Source organism: Perna viridis, chromosome 4, assembly GCF_037379345.1.
Source record: "Perna viridis isolate PV_CMFRI_1.1 ecotype Kerala chromosome 4, ASM3737934v1, whole genome shotgun sequence".
Taxonomy (NCBI): Eukaryota; Metazoa; Mollusca; class Bivalvia; order Mytilida; family Mytilidae; genus Perna; species Perna viridis.
In genome coordinates this window covers 7,603,619-7,628,885 of record NC_142448.1, presented here as the reverse complement: position 1 = coordinate 7,628,885, position 25,267 = coordinate 7,603,619, and the positions used below count along the sequence as shown (strand labels likewise).

The 25,267-nt window shown below is 33.5% G+C and overlaps 1 protein-coding gene across 1 annotated transcript in view; it reads right to left on the bottom strand.

Annotated features, from left to right (window-relative positions):
• The window catches only part of LOC148618704 ((E3-independent) E2 ubiquitin-conjugating enzyme UBE2O-like), a 46,185-nt gene that overhangs the window by 14,121 nt on the left and 6,797 nt on the right, over positions 1–25,267 (bottom strand). Inside the window, exons 2-9 of the mRNA XM_088577864.1 lie at positions 18,823–18,996; positions 16,295–16,600; positions 15,416–15,534; positions 14,185–14,770; positions 7,160–7,262; positions 4,797–4,902; positions 2,242–2,344; positions 1,049–1,180 (exon numbers count right to left, since the gene is read on the bottom strand). Coding sequence (XP_088433990.1) covers positions 1,049–1,180; positions 2,242–2,344; positions 4,797–4,902; positions 7,160–7,262; positions 14,185–14,770; positions 15,416–15,534; positions 16,295–16,600; positions 18,823–18,996 — 1,629 coding nt within the window. The remainder of the gene's footprint in view (positions 1–1,048; positions 1,181–2,241; positions 2,345–4,796; positions 4,903–7,159; positions 7,263–14,184; positions 14,771–15,415; positions 15,535–16,294; positions 16,601–18,822; positions 18,997–25,267) is intronic.

The window sequence follows — 25,267 nt, the reverse complement described above, 5'->3', positions numbered from 1 at the left end:
AGCCCAAAGGTTCCTACTCGTATCGAATACCACAGCAGGGTTCTTTAACGTGCGAGGAACGTGGCATCTTTCCCAACACAGTGCACCACTATGGTTTGCGGTCAGGTTTTCCGTATTATAGCCTGACAACCCCAGCATGTAACACGCCAGGGGTACCCCATTCCACCTCCTGGGGTACACATCCCAGTTGCTCTGTGGGCAGAGCGCCTAGCCCCTAGCTAGGTTTCTGAGCACTATTTAGTCGCTTTTTACGACAAGCTTAGCGCTGCTGCAGGCCTATTCTTTTGACACCCGGACCTGCACGGGGCGACATGCATAATAAACATCAGTGAAATTACAATGAGTGTAATATCTAGTAGAATGGTTGATGTCATTATATGTTCTCCCCTTGTTTCCTCTGAAATTATGTTCTCCCCTTGTCCCCTAAGAACCTATGATCTCCTTATGAACTCTCCCTTGTCTCCTCAAAACTAATGATAAATTTTACACTCATTACTTTTTTGAGTCACTAGAGATGTTTATTCACTTAACAAATTCTTACTGATAAAGTTCCCAAGGATGACAGAAAAAAAATGCATTATCCCTAATAATCAAATTTCCCTCCTCAGCAATATGTATACATTTGCATCATATATAAGTATCTAATGAAGGAAGAAGGACTGAAAATGCCTTACTGAAGATGACCTACAATGCAAATATTATTACAACAACCCAACCAGAGTATGAAAAAGGACATATGCATAAGCCCTTCTAATGAAAGTTTCTCCACAATCTTAAGAATTTTTCTACCAGAGATTTGATATACAATATCTGGTTGTTAACATCAAAACATAACAAGAAGTTTGAAAAAAATAAATCTACTCCAACCTAAAAAAAATAGGTAAAAAACATTTTTTTTTCACCATGGTGGGCCCATTGTTGTTCCTTTTGACAAATGATTATTCATGAGTCAATTCAGATAAACACTTTGGTACATTGGCAAGGAAGTGGTAAATAACATGTGGTGGTTTGTGAGAGAGTTTGTTTGAGTTGTTTCAAATGTACATACATCACCATCTATAAGATAAAGTTCCTGAGGATGGCAGAAAGACTGAGTGTTATCAGGCCATTGTATATACAGCCCTCCCTGAGAATCTAGTCCAGCCACCTGTCCTGCAGTATGGTTCCCAACATCTGATTTCTAAAACACAAAACAAAAACAACCATTTTAGACAATACTTCTGTTGCATCTGAAAATAAAGTCTAAGGCTAAGAAAGGCAAAAACAATACTAAAACACAAGGCTAGATAAAACAAGACAGTTCATTACTGACAGTTGGAAGATGGTGGAGGAACTTTGTAACTACTATGTCTGGTTTTCTGATTTCATTGTGGGCTGTAGTACAGACATTCTGTGATGATTAATCAGGATTTTCTACCCATTCATGCATAACAAACTGGTCAAATAATTAAGACTGGGTGGATCATTACCACAAAAAGGCATTAATCAGTAAATAAATTCTGTAGTTCAAATTTAAAGGACTGTAGTTTGTTTGATTTCTAAGTTCAAATATGCTGGTAGGATGCCTGGGAAAAATAAACCACATTAAATATACAACATACACTACGCCTAACGACTATTTTGACGATTCCCTTTTCCCACGGTGGCTTTGGCAATGGTGGACAATTTAAAAATCTTTAAAACTTGTATCAACTTTGGTTTCCGATTAATCCAGGTTTACATTTCGATGATATTAAATAATGATAGACTTAAGTACGTGTGGGCCGTAAGAAATAGAAAAAAAAACAAAACAAAACAAACAAACAAACAAAAACAAAAGAGTTTAAAGCATTTAATTCACATAAAAACCTAATTATATTAAGTAAACAAGTATAAGTATATTAAGTTCCTAAGTAAACACCTGGTGGTGTCACAATTTTTGCTTGAGGCCAATTATACGTAAAAGAAAATTGATTCTCATGGTCAAGGTAATGATTGACACAATGTTCTTTTATTTGTCAACCGTTTGAACATTGTAATAAAATTGCCGATCGTGGATTAAATCCAATCAACAGGTTATCACGCATCCACTGGATACTGTGGGCGTGGACACTATACTGTCCACCTGACACGGTGGGCACGTGGACGTCTGTCCACCATGGGCATTAAGGGTGGGCAAAGCGTGGACAACTTGATTTGTCCACCGTGTGTGAGTGGCATAGTCAAAAGTCATTAGCTGTAGTGTATGTATGCATAATTCACCTGAGGATCACCAACCCCAACAACAACATCACCAGGACGAAATTTGTATTCAGGATGGTCTTTAATGTCATATACACTCACTTCCTCTGCAGAATTTGATGTCCTGAAAAAAATTACAATTAAGATGTCATTGAATTTTTTCAAGAACAATTGAAAGGTCTTTCCTACCTAACCCTCATCTGAATGACAGAAATAGACACATACTCTGAACCACATGGCAAATGGCAACATTGACATTTTACCAAAGGATGGTGTGACATGGGATGGCAGCTGTTTAAGGGAATGCATAAAAACTGAAGTTATCACTTATCTTATTCATACATTTTAAATGGTGAGATTTATGATGATTATAAAAGTTACGAAATATTTCTTTAACCTATAAGAAACATTATTTGAGTAGTAACCTTAGTAGTGAAATATTTTCATGTATCCATTTCTTTAAAACGACTAATTAATTATGATAACCAATGATGTTGTATCATTAACACAAGAAAACTAGAAAAACCGTCAGCTATGCTCACTGAGTTGTTACCCCTACTCCCCCCATTTGATAACATGCATCTTTTAACCTCCATTTTGAGTTGAATCAAAATCTATAATACATTTGCATAATGGGAGCATGTAATAAAGATTCTGTGAAAGCTTCATTCAATTCATCATGTAGTGTTGGAGTAAAGAGTTTACTCTGTATGGAAGGCAGGAAGGACTAACACCCCTATCACTATATAAAAAAGAAGAAACATTTGAAAAAAATGTATAACAAAGCCAATTCGTTGTATACAAATATAGATACTAATTTCAATAGAGGGATTTTCAAAAATAAATGAATTCGTAGTCATTTCACAGTCGTCTTACCTTAAAATTAAATTAACTGTTTGATTATTTAATAAAAATATAATGACTGTTTTTGGAAAAAAATTCAGTAATCTGAACATGCCTTAAGGTATTTTCTGGCAGACAACTCTTGATGGACAAATGATCAAGTCTTTAAGATGAAATTCCAAAGAGCTATCTTCGTTAGCAAAAGAGTTCATTAATCTTGTTGTGATAACTTTTGACCAGGAGAAAAAAGGTGGCCAAAAAAAAAAAGGATAGTAATAAACAAAGGTCATCCTATTGAAGGGAAATAATAATCAATCTGCAACTTAAAATGTCATTGAAAACAACTAATCAGAAAACTTCTTACATTTTACTTACAAACTTATGATAATCTAGGTAAGACTCATCACTATTTACTTGTATTTTTTTAAATACAGATAAAAGCTGGAAGGAGTAATACCCCTAATACAGTGGAGTAATTCTTAAATCCATAACTATATATCAAAATGAGAATTCCATAAAAAGTATATATCTACACGCAGTAGATGTCACACTGGATAGATTTTCTGGTAACCAAGAAAGATCATACATTAGTTTTAGCCTTACAAGACTGCATAAATGACTTCACAAAAATAGTGGTACTGAGTTTCTATTTTGAATAACATCTATAAGTTGGATTAATCCAGGGAACCAAGGTTATAGCAGTAATCAAAAGAATATAATCCAGGGACAAAGACCAGACATGCAAAACAGACATACACAACAAAGAATATAAAGTAACTAAAATCATACATACAAAGTAACAAAAGCAAATGAGAAACTCAGACTCCACTAAAAACTGGGAGTATGGACAAGGTGCAGGCCACAATTAAAAAATGATGCTCCGCCTCTCATTTGTTTTATAACAATATTAAGTCGTCTGGGTCCACAAGTATAGTATTGAGGGATATAAGTTTCTACTACACATTGTAGTTATTGAATTTTGAAAACAAATTCAAATTTCTTGTTGATCGATCCATTTTATTCCAAAGTCTTATCACAGAAGGAATTATGAATCAGCTGTTATTAAAAGTCTACAGAAAGGTATTATTATTTCTTAGTATTTCCCTGAGTACTTCCAGACCTAGTTATGTCAGACAGCAAGCTGGAAATGACTCCAGCCAGAGATATACATGTATGTGAAGTCGTGGATAACAATTTGTTGTATAGCTAGCTGGAATATGACTTAGTCCATGGCCATATCTCTCACAAAATGAATCAAAATCTGAAGTCCTGATAACATGCACTTCTCTACACTGAAATCTAACACTGCATGGAGTTTCATGGGAATCCAGTAAGTAATGAAGAAAGATTTATGTTGCTATACCAGACAGACAGAATGAAACATATATACCCCCTATAACTTTGTTAGTTGGGTGGAATAACAAGAGCATCCCTCATTTTGAAAAAATCACCCTTCAAATCTTTAAGTCTTACTGAGACCCTGACCTTTGACATATGACTGGAATTCATTTGGCAAAACTATATGTGTGTAAAAATGTTCCATATTGTTCAAAAGAAAGTTAGAAAAGGTGAAACAAGAGGCAGTGTAGCATTACCCTGATGATACATGTAACATCAGTAACCAAGGTATAAATACACGGACAAGGGTAAAACAGGATATCCCTCTCTCCTTTTGAGCAGAGGTATAAGTTTTACAATTAATAATCTCAACCCTGTAACCGATGTTAACTAACCTGACACTTGAGCCATTTTCCAGTTTAAACCAATTCACCATACATGTTCTGGCTTGATGATCACTACTAACTATAGCACCATAATAATTAGGTTTGTCATTGGACTCTAAAAACGTAAATAAAAAATCCATTAAAAATGACTGCAATACACAATGTGCAAATATTATATCATGGTTGCTTATACTTACATGCATTAAACCTTGATACTACATGTATGATAAGATATTTTAGATATTCTGGTCAGTAGCTTAGACCTCAGCATTGGAGGCTGTAACATTGACATATATTCTGCACCAAAAGGTTAAGACTAAGGTTTTGATAACCATTTCACTTTCTTTTCTTTTTTAACCATCCTTATCATCATTGGAGGGGTTCATAAACCTCATGTTGTAAACCCATAATATGTTAAAAGTTTGTATAAACATTAGAGTGGTTCATAAACCTCATGTTGTAAACATTGGAGTTGTTTATAAATCTCATGGTGTAAACCCATTACATGCCAAAAGTTTGTATAAACATTGGAGTGGTTCATAAATCTCATGGTGTAAACCCATTACATGTCAAAAGTTTGTATAAACATTGGAGTGGTTCATTAACCTCATGGTGTAAACATTGGAGTGGTTCATTAATCTCATGGTGTAAATCCGTTAAATGTCAAAAGTTTGTATAAACATTGGAGTGGTTCATTAATCTCATGGTGTAAACCCATTACATGCAAAAGTTTGTATAAACATAGGAGTGGTTCATAAATCTCATGGTGTAAATCCGTTACATGTCAAAAGTTTGTAGAAACATTGGAGTGGTTCATTAACCTCATGGTGTAAACATTGGAGTGGTTCATAAATCTCATGGTGTAAATCCGTTACATGTCAAAAGTTTGTAGAAACATTGGAGTGGTTCATTAACCTCATGGTGTAAACATTGGAGTGGTTCATAAATCTCATGGTGTAAATCCGTTACATGTCAAAAGTTTGTATAAACATTGGAGTGGTTCATAAATCTCATGGTGTAAACATAGGAGTGGTTCATAAACCTCATGGTGTAAACATTGGAGTGGTTCATAAACCTCATGGTGTAAACCCATTACATGTCAAAAGTTTGTATAAACATTGGAGTGGTTCATTAATCTCATGGTGTAAACATAGGAGTGGTTCATAAACCTCATGGTGTAAACCCATTACATGTCAAAAGTTTGTATAAACATTGGAGTGGTTCATTAATCTCATGGTGTAAACATAGGAGTGGTTCATAAACCTCATGGTGTAAACCCATTACATGTCAAAAGTTTGTAGAAACATTGGAATGGTTCATTAATCTCATGGTGTAAACCTGTTACATGTCAAAAGTTTTTATGAACATTTCCTTGTATGTTTCCTGATAATTTTGAAGAACACTGAAACTAACATACAGTTGTGAATGCAAGTAGAAAGATGGTGCACAACCAAGTAAAATCTTTCACACTGTAGAACCATTATGGATGAAGCTGCAAATCAAATTTCCTAAATTACAGAGTTAATTAAATAAAGTTTTCTTAACATGAGTTGCAACACATATAATATTGTTTTAAGAGTAATTAAGGGAACCAAAATTCTAGTGGAAATTAAAAGAATGTAATCTAGGGACAAAGACAAGACATGGAAAACAGACCCACGCAACAAAGAACAAAAAATAACCAAAATAATGCATGCAAAGTAAAAAAAGTAATGGACCAGGTGCACCGGTATGGCAAGTGTCTTCTGTTTTTCTAGAAACACCCACTGAGTAAAGATCTACAAGTTCATGTTGACAACAATAAAACTTCTGTAGTAATGACTTCAATCTTGTAGCAACATAACCCTGCCCCAGAAGCCTAATTGTAAGAAGTCTAGCGCAGTACAAGAAGTACATATAATGTAGGAGTTGTGATATGAAAACTCCATACACAGGTGCTGAAGGGATGTTGCCACAGATGAAAGGGAAGTTGACAATAAGAAATGAAGTCATCCCATCTGTCATATAGTTTGGTCAACAGTTTTCGTTTACCATTGATTTCTACGTGTAGGTCAAGAAATGAGGCTGATTTCACAGTGTCTGTGGTATCCTTTATCTCAATTTCTTTGGGAGTAGATGAGATGTATACAAATCCCGAAACTACGATTGTTTAACGATAACATGTCATCTATATAGCGGAAACTGAGATTAAAGGATCTACATGTAGCTAAACAATGTTCCTTCTTTTGGATCAGCTATGAAGTCAAACTTTATTCAGTCTAATTCTGTAATTAATAATTAGCTGCAAATTAGTATAGACAATAAATATATTGGTTCATCTTCTTCTTTCTTATGTATTCACTAAGATGAATCATATATATATATATATTTACCTTTAGCTTCGACAACAAAATCTCCAGGAAAGAATTCATGTTCATCCAGATGATGTACTGGGTAAAGCTCAGTTGAAGGAATATTCTTTTCTACAGTACCATCCTGAAGAACAATTCAAACTATGTAAATTGAGTTTGGAAAATACTTGGACTGGGAGACCATGGTATCTTTTGGTTTACCATAGCCAGGAATAAACAAATCAAACATGTTCATATGATTCTCCTACATGGTAATTATATACAGTGAATTTTTGTTCTGTAATGGTATATTCCAACTCTTTTTTGTTTTTGTTCGATTAAGATGTCCTTATTAGGAACATGAATTAAGTTCTCCTGTATGGAATGCCATAACTGTCTTATCTGGTCAATTACATTTATATGTGGTGCTGTATTCTTTATATTCAGTACTTCTTATTTATATGCGGTTATATTATCTTTATATGTAGTGGTTTTACCTTTATATGCGGTGTGTTTATGTGTATATGCGGTGGATTTATCTTTATATGTGGTGGTTTCATCTTTATATGCGATGGTTTTATTTATATATGGGGTGTATTTTTCTACATTAGCACTTTTCTTTATATGCTGTTTATACATCTTTATATGCTGTTCAAACTTCATTATACGCTGTAAAAATCTTTGAATATCTCATTGCAAGGCTTAAATATTCGAGACTTTGAAACATGATCAATTTTACACAGCACAATGTGAAAAGATACTCATACAACAAAAGAGATTGGAATTCCGTTCCTAAATACCCCAACCTCTTACATCCGAGCTCCATATTGCATAACGCTTCTTCCGCCGTTCTTTGAAATCGGCAGAATTAGAGTTAACCATTTGCCATTTAAAATGTTTTATATAGTTTCTTTACCATAAAACGACAGAAGGTGACTAAACTGAGAAAAAACAAATGACCTACATGAGGAGAAAATCCAGCAACCCTGGAAATCCTTTGTAATAGCATTTAAAATGAACTTCATATTTGGTTTTTAGCTTTTTGAGTGTGTAATTCCAGTTGATAAAATTACGGATTTTAAAATTTGCGAAACGAACATATCAAATTAACCATAGAATTGCCTTTACCAACTTTAACTTCTTTTTGTTGAAAACATATTGTATTCCGTAAAACAAGTGACCTAATTCAAAATATCTGGTCATTTTTACAACTGTCTTCATTACAAATGTTTTCTAGGTATATAACACATATTTAGGATTTTTATCGCTCGATTTGCGGTAAGTTGAACTTCTTTTATGTAAATAAAGGACTTAAAATATTTTAAAACACATGTATAGCTAATTCACATTGGCGGTGGCTTTCAACATGTCAGATGCTAGAAGTTAGGATGGCACCAAGTCAGAAAATAGCTTGCCAGACAACCTCTAGTATGCTGGAGTATGTGAAAAGAATGCAGGAAATATGGCAAGAATTAGGCTTCCAGAATCTTGTAGAATCATTTTAAGGGTATGTTTGTCTGTTAGTTTGTTTGTTGGGGTTTAACGTCTGAGCAGCAATATTTCAGCTATATTCAGACGATGAACATGAAATTGATGATAAAATGAACATGAAATGATGAAATGAAAAAGGGGTGGGACACAAGGACAATGAGGTCGACAAATTTTGATTGCCACTGGAAATAGGGAGAGGTGGGTAGAGTCAAGCAATTTAGCCTCCTGTGGCGGAGCCCTATGGTTCCTACTCTGGCAGAATACCACAGTAGGGTTCTTTAACGTGCAAGGAACGTGGCATCTTTCCCAACACGGTGCACCACTATGGTTTGCGGTCAGGTTTTCCGTATTAAAGCCTGACAACCCCAGCATGTAACACGCCAGGGGTACCCCATTCTATCACCTGGGGCACACATCCCAGTTGCTCTGTAGGCAGAGCGCCCTAGCCCCCGGCTAGGGTTCTGAGCACTATTTAGTCGCCTTTTACGACAAGCTAAGTGCTGCTGCAGGCCTATTCTTTTAACACCAGGACATGCACGGGTAATTTTAAGGGTAAAAATAACACCTGACATTATTGGATCTCTATCTATTTCTCAAATGGACAGTTAGGCGTAAAGGATATATAGCAGAAATGAAGAAATTACGTCTGAAATGTTTGCCTTATGGCACTTGAAAACCAAGTAATAATGGTGGAAATTTCGAAATTTTAAAAGAATTACTTGAAAACTTATTAGAAAACAACTTCACAATTATGGATACCAGTAAGACTCTTTCGGTTTCTGAAAGTACTGTATATAGAAAAATGAGGATGTACGAGTTAAGCAAGTATGACTTTGATGACGTTGAAGATGATGCAATATAGACCAGGTAGTCAAACAAATCATGCATAGAGGAATTCCTTCATAGTGGAGAAGTAATGATAGGTCAGCCTTTGCAGGAGAAAAACACAAAGGCTTGTATTCCGTTAATTTCTCGCAAGGCGTTACACTATTATATTGATGCTAATGTTTTGCAATTTCCTGCACAGATATCAATTAACTTTCTTTTGTCACATTTATCTCCAGTCTCATATTCATTACGTTAAGGACAGACTATTTAACTTGGAAAGAGGGAGGGGCTTTTTTTTCATTTGGCAGAATTATATTGTAGCTTCATTTGAGGTGATGTACCCACATACCAAATATCAGCACGATCATGATGTAGTTAAAAGGATATATAAAAAAAAAATTTTTCTCAGGTTCCAAAATTCCAACTTAGTGACAGCCTACAATAGGCTAGATGAAGACAGAATACAAGCGCGAAGAATTCGACGACGTGTTAATAACGTGGATGGTGTCATTTGTGGCATATAGGCGCCAATCACAAGCTAATACAATGGCGGTTTGTCATTGTAGAAGGCATCGATTAAGAAAATACAAAAAAAGACCTTAGTCTTCAAAGTCGCTAATCGTCAAATCCAACGTAAACCTAACCATATGGTCAGACGATTATATTCCTTAACACATAATTTTATAATGTATTTCCTGGTCATGTCGCAGAGTGCTGATGTTGCAAAATTCTTCAGAGTAAGCAATCAACCTTCTCATCAGTTCATCATATAAATTTTTTAACGTAAGAATATACCAGTGAAAAGCTGATTGTAGTCAACAAGATTACTACTAAGGTCCTTGACTACCCAGCCGGGTCACCCACGGACAGCTTTTATTTTAACATGACTAGACAAGAAAATTTATTATAACATTAGCAGATACTATGAGCATTGGTATACTAAATATTGAAAATTTGCAATTTTTTTGCATTGAATAGACATATGATAATACCTGTGACTGTTTTGTGTTAAGGATGAATTTACATTGAAAATATGTATACATTTTGTTCAAAACGAAAGACAAATTTTGTTTTGTTAAAGGTGTATTATGCTCTCGGTTACAAAGCTGCATAAGGGGGAGATAATCATGTGCACTATTGTTATCATAAATTAGATTTGGTTATTCATAATTTGTTTTATTTGGTTATTAAGTTCTAAATATTAAACACGAATACTTGTTGCATGAATATTAAACATGCAGGTAACAAAATGAAAAGAGCCAACAATACTTTTTTGAAAGAAGTAAAGTTATACATGTACATGTGTATTAATAAATATATATATTTTGGTGTTGGCCAACGTTGGCCCAACTTACTATCGCAGTTTAGATGCAACACAATATTTGCTTTAATACATCCAGATTTGCTTCCTTGTTTTACTTTTCTTGAGCCCGACATATTTTTGCATCAAGAATATTAAGTCTTTTTAACATGTTTGTTACCAAAGTCGTTTCTACGTTGGTTCAAATATGGCTCACTGTTGGCTCTGGGTTGGACAAATGTAGAATAATGCAAATCATGTAAACATGGTTTTGATTTAAAAAGAATTTGCTTCTAAAATAAGTTATTAAAGAAAAGCATCAAATGAAATGGTTGTTCTGAATATAGTAGGGCCAACGTTGGACCAACGTAGAACCTTTTTATGATATGAAAGTATTAAAAATTTCTCAATGTTGTGTTTAACTATTTGGTTGTCAAGTAAAAACCATTTTGGTTAAAAATAAATCAAGAAGAAATATTTCCGTAACTACAAACTACTACATTGGGCCAACGTTGGGCCAACGTCGTCTTGCAAACGCCAACTAAAAACCAACAAACCAACCATCAGCCAATGTTGGCCCAACGGAGCCATGCTGTCTGGGATCCGTTACGACCTGAATGGCTATAATTATACAGATATCAACTGATAATATATATATGACCTTTTTATAATCAATTGTAACGAATGCCTGTGTTTGAATCGGAAACTGGGTAATATTACATAAATTCAATGCTAACTTTTCACTACCTTTTATTGTAAACTCCCGTTCTAATGCAAGCTAAAAAAACACGCATAGACATGTGTATTTTTGGAAAAAAAAAGGTACGTTGTAGCGATCTTTGGGTCGCTTATAATTATGATATTGACCAGTGAACCAGATTATGAACCTTATAAAGCTGCTGGCAATGAATATTCATAAATATCGGGGCGTGCTAATGTTTATGACCTATAAAGGAAGGCCACACTCTTGCACACCTTTCTCGATGCTGAACTTCCCCTTGTATTGTTTCTGAAGAACAACTCAGTTAAGTTGTTCTTAATGACAGTGAGGTAGAAGATGTGCTAAAAATTTTGGATACAAGTAAAGCTTGTTAAAAGAAGCAGCCTCTGTGTTAAAGTTTCCATTATGTAAACTTTTTAACCTGTCACTCTTATCCTCTGAATGGAAAAAAGCAAATGTAACGCCCATTTTTAAGAATAATCACCCCTGTGAAGTGAAAAAATATAGACCAATTTCATTATTATATATTCTTTCTAAATGCTTTGAAAAATGTGTCTCTAAACACATCCACAATTTTTTGTTGGAAAATAAGATTTCTATCACTCCAAGTCAGTACTGTGGGTTTACATAGGGTGATTAAGCTGTAAATCAATTAATAAGTTTTTCAAATGATATTGGTCGAGCTCTTGATAGTGGTCGAGAAAAAAAGAGTCACATTTTGTGATATCAATAAGGCATTCGACCGAGTTTGGCATGCTGGGCTCTTATTTAAACTAGAAAAATACGGAATTACGGGGACGCTGCTACATTGGTTTATAAAATTATTTGTCGGGGAGGGTTCAAATGGTTGTCTTATATGGGAGTAACTCAGATTGGAGACCAATTAAAGCGGGTGTTCCGCAAGGCTCAATTCTGGGACCTGAACGTCATCAAAGTCAATTGACTTGCTTGCTTAACTCGTACATCCTCATTTTTCTATACACAGTACTTTCATAAACCGAAAGAATTTTACTGATGTCCATAATTGTGAAGTTGCTGTCTAATACGTTTTCAAGTAATTCTTTCGGAATCTCGAAATTTCAAACTTTTTTACTTGGTTTTCAACTTCCTTAAGGCAAACATTTCAGATGTAATTTTATCATTTCCGATTTATAACCACTACGCCTTACTGTTCCATTTGAGAAATAGATAAAAATCCAATAGTGTCGGGTGCTATTTTTTCCCCTTAAAATGATTCTGCAATATTCTCAAAGCCTAGTTCTTGCCATATTTCCTGCATTCTTTTCATACTGTGCTGTGCAAAATTGATAATATTTCAAAGTTCCTGCGATGAGATAATCAAAGCTTTTTACAGCATATAATGAAGTTTGAACAGCATATAAAGACGTATAAACAGCATATAAAGAAGAGTGCTGATGTAGAAAAATACACCGCATATATAAAACCACCGCATATAAAGGTAAATCCACTGTATATAAAGATGAAACCACCGCATATAAAGATGATACCACCACATATAAAGGTAAAGCCACCGCATATAAAGGTAAAACCACTGCATATAAAGATAAAACCACTACATATAAAGATAATACAACTGCATATAAATAAAAAAGTAACGAATATAAAGAAAACAGCACCATGTTTATATATAATTGACCAGATAAGACAGTTATGGCATTCCATACTCCTGCATTAACTGATCTAGAATTCATTCAGAGTAATTTGTTAATTTCAGGGACAAAGAGTGAACTATGCTCTTTGTTTTCTTGTATAACTTCTCCATATTGTGATTGTGCAATTTATACTCTCCACCACCTTACTCTATAGTTGTGCTTGTGTTACCTGAAAAGATCAACTGAAAATAATTTCATGGTTATCAGGGGTCAGGGCAGTCCTCTAGTCTCTGAAAGGTGCCTTATTACCCATTTCTAATGCCATTTAAACAAGAGGTGCCCAGGAGACTGAATCGCTCCTCAGGTTGAATTTTGTCTTTCAAGGGCAATAAATTCAACAAGAAGTTGTCCAACAATTTTGACTCAAGAAGACTTTGGTAGGATCCTTATCATAAGGATCATTTCAGCAATTGAAAGTTTCTTTCTATCTATCATACTTTTTAAGATATTGGCTGAAAACTGTTAAAAAACTTGTCATTTTCCCCTTTCAAGGGCAATAACTCTTACAAGGAGTCATCTAACAACTTTTATCCACGAAAACTTTTGTAGTCCTAATAAGGATCATTTCAGCTATTGAAAGAATTGGCTAAACCCAACGGTTTCGGAGATATATCTGAAAAACTACTGCCTGACCCCTATGATCTATTTTTATTATATGGGCCATGTTTTTTGACAGATCAAAAATCCCCACATCAGTTCTAAGCACAATACCCATAGGAACATTCGTACTAAGTTTGGTGTCAATTGGTAAGGTAGTGTCAGATTAGATTTTTAAAAGAAAAAACATTAAAAATAGCAAAAAAAAATCCCCACAACAGTTCTATGCAGGATACCCCAAGGAACATTATACCAAGTTCAGTTCCAATTGGTTAAGTAGTGTCTGAGGAGAAGGGTTTTGAAAAATTGTTAACGATGAACGATGTTGACGGACAACGACAGACGCCAAGTGATGGCAATAGCTCACTTGGCCTTCACCAGGTGAGCTAAAAAATTCTAGCAAGTACTAAGTGAAAAAAAAAGCATTTGTCCTCTAAGAATGTTAATACCAAAGTACCTGCCACATTACAGATGCCACTGACAATGTACAGTAAACCACAACAGGAACTGTTTCTCCAAGCTGACACAGAGGGTACTTCGTTTGAAACTCCATCATCTTTTTCTTCTTCTTTCTTCCTTTTGCAGAACGTTTTTGTCCCTTCTTCCGCTTATCTTTAACTTGTTCTGGTAAATCTTCATACTCATGATCATCTTTATCCTCCTGGACCATTATTCCGACTGCACCAGCTTCACTTGCATCAAATGTGTCATCTTCTTCATCATCACCATCACAATCACCATCTATACCATTCACCAAACTATCATTATGTGTACAAACACCACTATCATTATCCACATGGTGTCCATCCTCCATTGATGTACTTTCTGTGCCGCCATTAACAAGTTGTGGCGGTGTGCTGATAACATTACTTTGTTGGCTACTGATATGTAGGCCAGATTTAGCACTATTTAATTCATTGATAGAACTTTCAACATTTGTACCTGGTACCACCTCTGACAGCAAGGTGATATCATTGACAGTATATGTCATCATGTCATTGATCTGGACACTGCAGTGCTCAAATTTTGTCAATTTCTTCAACCTGTAAATACAGTAACCAAATATTAACAATAGTTTTATTATAGCATTGTTTATTTTCTATGATTTGTGTGAATTATCCATTATTAAATGAGTTCTGTTTGTACTGAAACCTTTCTCTTTGATCACTTAAAATACATAGATGGTATATATAAAGAATACATTCTTTTGAAGTTGCCACAACTTTGCTCCTCCTAATCCATAATATTGCTTTTCTGGCTTCAAGCATTATTTTTTTGTTTTTGTTTTTGTATTTTTGTTGTTGTTGCAGCATAAAGACAATAGTGGTGCACTGACAATACTTCTATATTCAAATATTGCTTGAACCAGTAAAAATGCTTGGCCTATCCCAACAATATTCCATAGTACTAAGTCACATCAGTATATCTGTTTTATGTCAAATCATTGCACTAGTATGTGTATATAATTTATGTAAATAATGTTTTTGTTTTATCTTTTGTTCTTACTATTGAATATCTTATATCAGTAATTTTTCACATGCAAAATGAAATTTGCTAGAAAAAATTTTTATTAATCCAATCTTCATGTTAATCATTAACTTTTGTGAATCTAGTTAAAGTGGAAAAAAAAACATGAAAATGTCAGCTTAACCAAAACAGACACTTGAGAATTAAATTAAGAAACTTACTTGGAAAGGCTATCTTTCATTACCATGTTGGGAGGTATTTCAAGTCCATTGATTTCATCTTCATCTTTTGTGTTGAAACCCCGACAAATCCAATTCACATCTACTGATTTTATTTGGCGCTGTATAAATATGTGTAAGATCCATATCATATATATTGCCCATGTCTGACACCATTTAATAACGGTAAATATCAAAATTCTAGTTTTTGCCATAGAAGAGTAAATGAATCTATTTTGTACATTCTCTTCTACTCATTGAATCATGCTAAGAAAGTTATACTAGGATATGGCAAATATACTTAAAGCTTCAGGGAGGGTTTTAGTCTCATAAGAAATAAAAACAAGCATTCTGAAAGTATTGCCATCATGCAAAACAAAGTCCCCTACCTAAAGAAAAATCTGTTAAAGAGAACTGAATAATAAACTGAATGCAAACTTCATGAATAAATTTTTAATGAGAAAAGTTACTAAGAGTCTCTAAAGACCATAACTTATAAAAAATGAAGAGACCAACACAAAATTAGAATAAGATCTGCCACATGGTAAAGCAATATTCAAATATCAAATAAAACTGCAAGCATGATGAAAAAAGTGCAGAAAACGAAGTTAATGAATGCCTTTCATAGTTCAGGGGCCACAACTCCGCAAAAAAATCAACCAAAATTTAAATGTATATCTGCAAGCATGCTGGACGAACTGGTAGTGTTCTGAAGTCCCCTTCAACAGAGGACTAAAAGTGTGCATGATTTAACAATTTACTTGTTTCACACAGTGAAGACTGGTAAGTACAGGAATAAAAGCTGAGAGATAGAATCCAACACTACCCCATCCATTTTATAAAGGTGATACAAGAGAACATAAAACTTTCAAATTGACTTACCTCTTCCACTCTAACATGGATTTTCTGTGATGAGGGCATTTTCTTGTTGTGTCTTTTAGTTTCAGTTATCCATTTCAAAACTTGTAAATCTTCCTTTTCCCCTTTTAGTTCAGTTCCAAGGTTGATCTCATGGTCATACTCACAATCAGAGTTACCATCAGCTGAAAGGATCTCCAGATTATACAGAGACTCTTCATCCACCATACACTGGGCGCCATCAGGAAAGACAACTCTATCTTCCCAGCTTGAAGAACTTACTTTCCCATACCATGGATCAAGAGTAACATCATCATCAATGTTGAATTGCTACATTATAATGTAAAATAAAACTGTAATAAAATACTTTTCAGTAATTTCACCCACCTGTGCATTAGTGAAAATTGTCTAAACCAATCCCTGAATAATTTGAAAACCTGTCCAACCAAACCCTGAATAATCTGAAAACCTGTCTAAACTGAACCTTGAATCATCTGAAAACCTGTCTAAACCAAACCATGAATAATCTGAAAACCTGTCTAAACTGAACCCTGAGTAATCTGTAAACCTGTCTAAACCAAACCCTGAATAAACTGAAACCAGTCTTAATAAAACCCTGAATAATCTGAAAACCTGTCTGAACCAAATCCTAAATAAACTGAAACCAGTCTTAATCAAACCCTAAATAATCTGAAAACCTGTCTAAAATGAACCCTGAATAATCTGAAAACCTGTCTAAAGTGAACTCTGAATAATCTGAAAACCTGTCTGAACTGAACCTTGAATAATCTGAAAACCTGTCTAAACTGAACCCTGAATAATCTGAAAACCTGTCTAAACTGAACCCTGAATAATCTGAAAATCTGTCTAAACTGAACCCCAAATAATCTGAAAACCGGCCTAAACCAAACCCTGAATAATCTGAAAACCTGTCTAAACTGAACCCTGAATAACCTGAAAACCTGTCTGAACGATACACTTTTTTAAGGCCTTTCAATTTAATTGTATTTTGAACCATGGTAAAACAAGTACCAGTCTAAACTGAACCAATATGAATGTCAAAAATGGATTTGGTTTAGACAGTTTTCAAGATCCTAAAAATAGTATGCAAAGTAGTTGTGTATTCATTACATGTGGGTGTATGCCAAATGAAAAGAAGAACTTCAGTCTTCTTACTTTCTAAACACAGATTAGTAGACCACTCTGCATCTTATATACAAGCTATTTTTGAAGATTTATCGATTTTTCGGGCATGTGTATACATTTTCAATGTACACAAATGGAGATTGAGAACCAAATGATGTACCATTTCTATATATGGTAATAGATTATTACTTCCAGTTTTCATTTATGCATATTAATTAGGTCGTCATGAAAACAAAAATAAATCATTCTAACTTTATTCAGCGCTAACCTGATGAGAAAACGTGTGTTACATTTGAACTAAACATACTATAGTTTTATAAATATAAACCTTTATAAAACTATATTTTTTGTGTCACGTATTCTTTAAATAAAATTGGTGTTATCAATTTGTTTAACATGCCTTTACCTACAAGGAAGCAAAATTGTTTGGACTTTGTTAAAAAAGAAAATCGTAGGCTATGCTGCTAAACATCCTAAAAGCTCAAAGCATCAAATTGCAGTTTTTTTCACATCTTTATGGGATTTATCACATAAACATAGATCTGCTGGTGAGAATTAAAACAAAATCACTGAATTGTAATGCAGAAAGATATTCGGAAAGTGTGTTGTTTCTATGGTACAAAACATTGTCAATGAACACAATAATATTTAAAACACACAAACAAAATTAAATTTATCTTCATATCAAATATATGTATGTCAGATTAAACTGTCATTTGTCACATGTCACATTCTGGATATTAGTCAGTCAGTCATTCCAATATTATTGTCATCAAGCAAACTTCTGGTTATTATCAAACTCAATTTACTGCCAAATTGATTACAACGCTAAAATCTGCCTGAGCAGATAGTGGTGTTGTAACGAGGTTTTACCATATTGTTTACCATATTATTTTAGTTACTTTATATTATTTGTTGTGTTTGTCTGTTTTCAATGTCTGGTCTTTGTCCCTCAATCACATTCTTTTGATTACCATCACAACCTTGGTTCCCTTGATTATTCACTCAGACAGCTGATAAAGTTTTGCCAATACATGGACTTGAATAATATGATTTGATTTGTAACAACCTCTCTGATTGGGTGGTTCATTGAGCAAACCAGGTCATTTTGTATAACCTGGCTTTGAACTATGACATCTTTAATGTTGATTGGTCCAGTACACTCCCTGGCTCAAATAATCCAAAACAAAATCATTTTTTGATTACAAATCAATTATTAATATTTGGACAGTCATTCATTAAAAGTTAAATAGTATGGAATGTTTCTTATTTCTGAACAGGTTATACTCAATAATCTGTCCAGAAATTAGAAACATTCCTTAAATAAGTATGACCAACTTATAAACAATAATGATACATGTGTACATCTGGCTCAACAGAAGTGGAGAAAATTAACCTTTATTTACCTTAAAAGGATTGAGTTCTTTAGAATCAACATTGTAGACATATTTATCTGTTCCCTTGATGTGAATATGACATGTGACATCTAGATCCTGTATATATCCTCTCTGGGAACTTTTTCCACTGATCATCCTCCTGATAACATCCCCTGGCATCAGAGATCTGTCAACTAATGTTATCTGAAATTATAATAAAAAAAATACAAAAAGTGGACTATATGGACACCTTTGAAATAAATAACTATTTAATGATAAAAATTTGAAATACAATGAGGTCACAAAATTTTCAATCAAAGGGGTATTAGACAGGATTTACTGTTTTTGTAAGTATAAAATAAACATCTTAAAGTATGAAATGAACATTTTAAATCATCTTTTTTAACTTGCATATCTTGCTTTAAACCAAACTTTTTTTTATCAACTATTATATTGTCCATAGTTTTGTAAAAAGATGTAGGAGTGTGGCCACAATACTTCAGAACAATACACATCATGGAATGCTTCATGATACACACCAATCATCTGTACAGGCCCAAAAATATCCAATCACTAATATTACTGAACTTAATCCCTCTCTGAGTGTTTTTTGGTACAAATTTGTAACCATTTTCAAAATTTGCATTTCAAAAATCGGGCCTGAAAGGCATTTTTTAAATTTCTGTGCAACTGCCAAAAATGTTCATTTTTATGAAGTAAATATAAAATATAAAATATAAATAAAATAGCTTTTATATCTACACAGCATTGAAAGAACTGTGATATGTACACAGAGTGATAACTCTCATAGAAATAGGTTCAGATCCTTTATCCAAGTTGCTACGATGTAACATTCTGTTGTTTTGATGTAATGCTATGTATCTGCCTGTAACAATCTAAGCCTACTGATTCTCACACCGTATACAGAATTTATTCAAAAGCACAATCTACAGTACTTAATTTGTAGTGATATTCTTTCAAATCGATAAAGGTAAACACCTCTGTGTATCTCCCTTTCAATGCAATTAGAATGCTCAACCTTCATATAAAGTTTCATTAACATCAATGTAATCTTTCCTCCAATTTTTCCAGCAATAACATTTTTTTTTCTTCATAAAGATCAACCAAATTCTGTTGAAAGGCGAAAGAGAAGATGTACATGGACAGACAGACAAGATGACTCCTAAATTAGCATATACTCTTGAAAATTGGTTGTCTAAAAGTAAGAAACTGTAGATTTTGAATTATTTGTTATGTTTTAATCTTTACCAGTATGTGTGTCATTATTGTTTGGATGTGTAAATACATAACACTTACCTTAGATACCGGTAATCAATAAAAAAATTGTAGGGAATAAATATAGATGTTACAATGATGAAAAACCCATGTTTTCATTACAAATAATAAGACGAATTATTGTAATTTCATGCTTCAATGAACTAATAGCAACATGTGACACATGTATCATGTGTTCTTTAAAAGAACACCAGTGAGGATGAAACCAATATTCAATTGAATGAATAGAACAATACACTTGTAACACTAACGCAATGCTTACAACCCAAGCCAATAACTCTGAGCAATATAACAAAAAGAAATATCCTAGTGTACTGAACAGCAGTAACTTAAAGGAACAGCTAGTTACTGAGAGCTTACTGCTGCAGACAGGTATCATAAAGTGCTTTAGTTTTCGAGTTTAACGTGCCTAGAGGGTATACGGCTGTATCATATGTCAATGGAAAGATAAATCAATGTAGTTTTTGAATATCATACTTATCAAAGTGAAAAACAGTAAAGTTTTCTGCTATTTTGCATTAATTAGAGGAGGAGTCAAAGATCAATTGACCCCAATACACTTTGATAAGTAATTTAAGTGGAATCGTTGTAGGTATTGGGAAACAAATAACATGTAAAAATCACATGTATACAATTTCAAAAATGTAAAAAAGAACTTTTTCCGACTAAAGTTGACTATTAAATCACAGAACAAAGTTGCCCCTAAAAATGGTTGCATTTTAGTGCATTTTCAATGATTAAGAGATAGTAAGACACCGTAGAATATTACAATGTATATCTAAATATTCTTTACTGAATAACAAATAACCTTCTGGATTCGACCTGCAACATGGGCTTTGCAAAATGAGTTTGAAGTTGAAAATTTCAACATATTTTAACTACATTGTACTAATTATACTAAAATTGTAAAATACGAAATCAATTCCCAGACAACCTGTTCTTTTTCTGAACTGTTGGAACAACAAAAAAGCATGAATATCATACAAAGTAATTTATTTTTTTACATGATCAAGATTTTAAGTGCTTTTTCAGCAGATAGATAAAAGTTAGATATTTTTTTCTGTTATTCAATAAAAGAGCGCTCAACAATGTTCGTTTTCAGGAAATTGGAATGAAGAACAGGATATCCATAGTCAAGACAAAGCACCAAAAATACCAAAGTAGTCACGAGAATAACATAGCCAGACTTGATTAAAAAAAAACTGGGGATTTGGACCAGGTTCATTGCTAGAATATTAATTTTGACGCCTTTTCTGTTTCCCTTAAGCGCCCATCGATCTGTTCTTATATAAATGATGTCATTCTGGTTTAAACAAAGGAGGGAAACTCTGGTAATGCTTAAAAGTCATCTAGTATGTGACGGTGAAAAAGAGAACGTAACAAAGATTTTTTGTAAATGGATTTATTTCAAATAAAAGCAGCCTTTACTATCATATAGACCAATGAAAAGTTTCCAAATTATGAATGCTTATCCGATTCCTATATTTTACAGCATCTTTGTTAGGCAAGGTCTAACCCTAGGGTAGCGAAGATACTTTTCCAGTTGTGATCCCATATTCAATTTAATTCTTAATTGGTATTTAGAATATAACAAATCAGAATTAGAGTGAACCATAAAGTGGCTCACTTATTCATTCTTTGCGTGAAGCAGACAGACATAATTAGCTGCCCAATAATTAAAATTATGACATTGTAAATGTTCAAAACAACTTTTCTACCTTGTCAAAATATGACAACAGAAGTAACGCACAATTCAATGCACAAACCACTTACTACAACTGCTCTGTACATGTATGTTTACGCCGTAAAAAAAAAGAAAGTTTATAACAACTTATAGACAGTAAATATAGCAAACGATAGTGTATCCCCTGTTTTTAAACGTCTTGATCAGAGCCCTCTCTTTTTTTGATCCGCCCCTGGCCTGGACAATGATGTTAACTAATATTCTATAACAACTATGACACCATTGTGTTCTATTATACCGCTACTAAAACTGGAGTATTTTCGAGAGGTGAAAAAATTAGAAATTTTTATTGCGTCTGAACTTCATACTTATTTTTGTTTTAGAATTTTTACAAGGAATCTGGTTTGTTTTTATCAACTAGTTTAGTATAATCTGTTCAGAGCAGCAGCGGATTGAGAGGGAGGTGCATGGGATTGGCTTCCCTGTTTTTATTGGAAAATTTGTCATTTTTATGTGTAAAATTGACAAAAATAGTAAATAAAATCCTAGCACACACACCCTTTTCTGAGGAACCCCGGCTACCACCCTCCTTTTTACAGTGTGGAGCCGCCATTGAAGAGGATACTACAATACAAGCATCAGCCTGGCGTACAGTTAAACATCATAAGACATTAAATGTTGTAACAAAACGCATGTACATGTTTGCACATGCTTCCATGCAAAATTCAAAGTTCACAGTTTATGTATTGCCAAATTTATTATGAAATCCAGCCTTACCATGAACCCCGTCACATTTTTTGTTTGAGAATCCCTGATTCATGGTTAAATCTTGAAGATTGTGTTTCAAGTCCAAGCATGTAAAGACAACTGCAACAAAAAAAATATGTATGATATTTGTATGTACAAAACTAAATCTCAAAACCTCAAGTCTTTTCATCAAAATGTAAGGTAGACTCAATATTCATGTCTCTGTTCATAAAACAGTCTGGAAACTAGACAAATTGCCGGAAATGATTCTGTGTTATACAATTTTACTACAATTAATAGTTTAAATATGTGAAAATTTGCAACCTCAAACTCATTTTGCAAAGTCTATGTTGCAGATCGAATCGAGAACTTTGTGTTCATTTTATTCGTTATTCAGTAAAGAATATTTAGATATACATTGTAATATTCTACGGTGTCTTATTATCTCTTAATCAATGAAAATGCACTAAAATGCAATCAATTTTAGGGGCATTTTTGTTCTGTGATTAAATAGTCAACTTAAGTCGGAAAAATTTCTTTTTTACATTTTTGAAATTCTATACACATGATCTTTACACGTTACTTGTTTTCTGTTACCTACAATGAACGATTTCACTAAAATCACTTATCAAAGTGCATTGGGGTCGATTGATCTTTGACCCTCCTCTAATTAATGCAAAATAGCAGAAAAATTCACCACTTTTCAGTTAAAAAAGAATGATATTCAAAAACTACATTAATTTATCTTTCCATTGACATATGATATAGCCATATACTCTCTGGGCCCATTAAAGTCTGAAAAATCCTTAGCCGTCCACAGCATTATTTGGTACCTTTGGGGAAATAATCTATACACATGTACTGTACATAGGGTCAGGAATTTTTATAAAATAAATTTTTTTGAAATAAATTCTACTTAAAATCCTTGATGAAAACCTTTAAAGCTTCTGTTGTATTGAAATCAATGAGGTAACCCCTTGTTGACAAACATGAAACAGAAGAGTGGAGAAAGGATTTTGTATATCTTACCAATCTCCAATTTAATCATATGCAAAGCTTTAGATGGATGTTTCCAGATACGAATTCAGAACATATCAATGAAAACTATTTGTGAACACAAAGACTGACTGTTATTTTACTACCTTAAATCTTTGATTTTGAACACTGTACGAAACATAAAGTTGCATGTGTTGTCATGATAAGTATACCCCCAAATCATACAGAAAGTTGATACTGTCCAGCACTCAAAGTCACTAAAACATATGCCCCAGCTATATAAAGCCACAAACCAAATTTTAAATAAATCCTTCTATTGGAATTTTACGACAACATTTGTGTCACAAAAATTTTCTCTATCACTCCATACGACAAAGTCCTACAAAGTAGCAAGTTGATATCAGACAGCACACAAAATCTCCAACAATTGATGTCCAATCTACATAAAGCCACATACACAATTTGAAATTAATCCCTCTTTTGGGAACCAAGATAATTGCTTAGAAATTTGGACAGACAGATGGACAAGGTGATTCAATTGCACTACACACTTGAGTTGAGCGGTATGTATGTAACAAGCATATTTTTCTCCATTTATATGTATTCAGGATCACAATCCATACTGCATAATGAAAATCCATACAAATCATGGAGAATCCAATGGATAATTGATTGGGATACCAAATGTTTAATTTTTTATCAACATATATGTTTATACATGACATTTACAAATACATTTATATCTCAAGAACTTAGAAGTTGTATTGACCTGATTAATGATTACAATGATTACTTGAAAAGTATAATCAATTATAAATATTTAATGATTACTTTTACAATTACCCCTCTCTGAAACTTTTGCCTTAGTGTAAAAGTAAGAATTCTAAGAGATCTTCCCATTTTCTGACAGTAACCTTGAAAACATCTTCCTAGTTAATCTGTTAATACTCCATAGTTGATCTAGCCTACATGTATATACATGTGTGACTAGTGGCACCCAAGAACCTTAATTCTTCATTTAGTCCATTTTTTACCTGTCAAGGTCAATAACTCTAACAAGGAGTTGTCTTTCAACTTCAACAAATGGAGACTTTTGTAGACCTTATCATAAGGATCATTTTATCAATTGACACACTTTTTGTATCTATAATGGTTTTCAAGATATTGGCAAATAACTATAAAAACATCATTTTTTGCCCTTCAAGCGACATCAATGACAACTCTAACAAGAGATCAACCTACAACTTCAAACTAAGTGAGACTTCTTTAGGCTTTGTTGTTAAGATCGCTTCTTCTATGAAAGTGTTTTCTATCTATTATGGTTTTCAAGATATTGGCTTTAATTTGTATAAAATGTTGTTTTTGGCTTTCAAGGGCAATAACTTTAACAAGGAGTCCACCTACAACTTCAACCCAATGTAAGTCATCAAATGGTAATACATGTAGCTCACATGGCCCTTAAGTAGTTTATAATTAGTCAAAACATTTATTTCACTATTCATGAATATTGGTTTCAAAATTTCTTTTAGATATTTGGTTGATGGTAAAGCTTGTGCTGGATTAATGATTGACAAAGCCATAATTACCCTCTCACAGATGCTAATCTTGTAAATAGTGTTAATGGATAATGACGTATAATCTAAGAACTTTAGATAACCATTTATAATCTACTGGAGTGAAATATGCCATGCAATTCTATAATTTGATTGGTCAGCTTGACAGAGGATATGAGACTATACCCCTGAGTCTGCA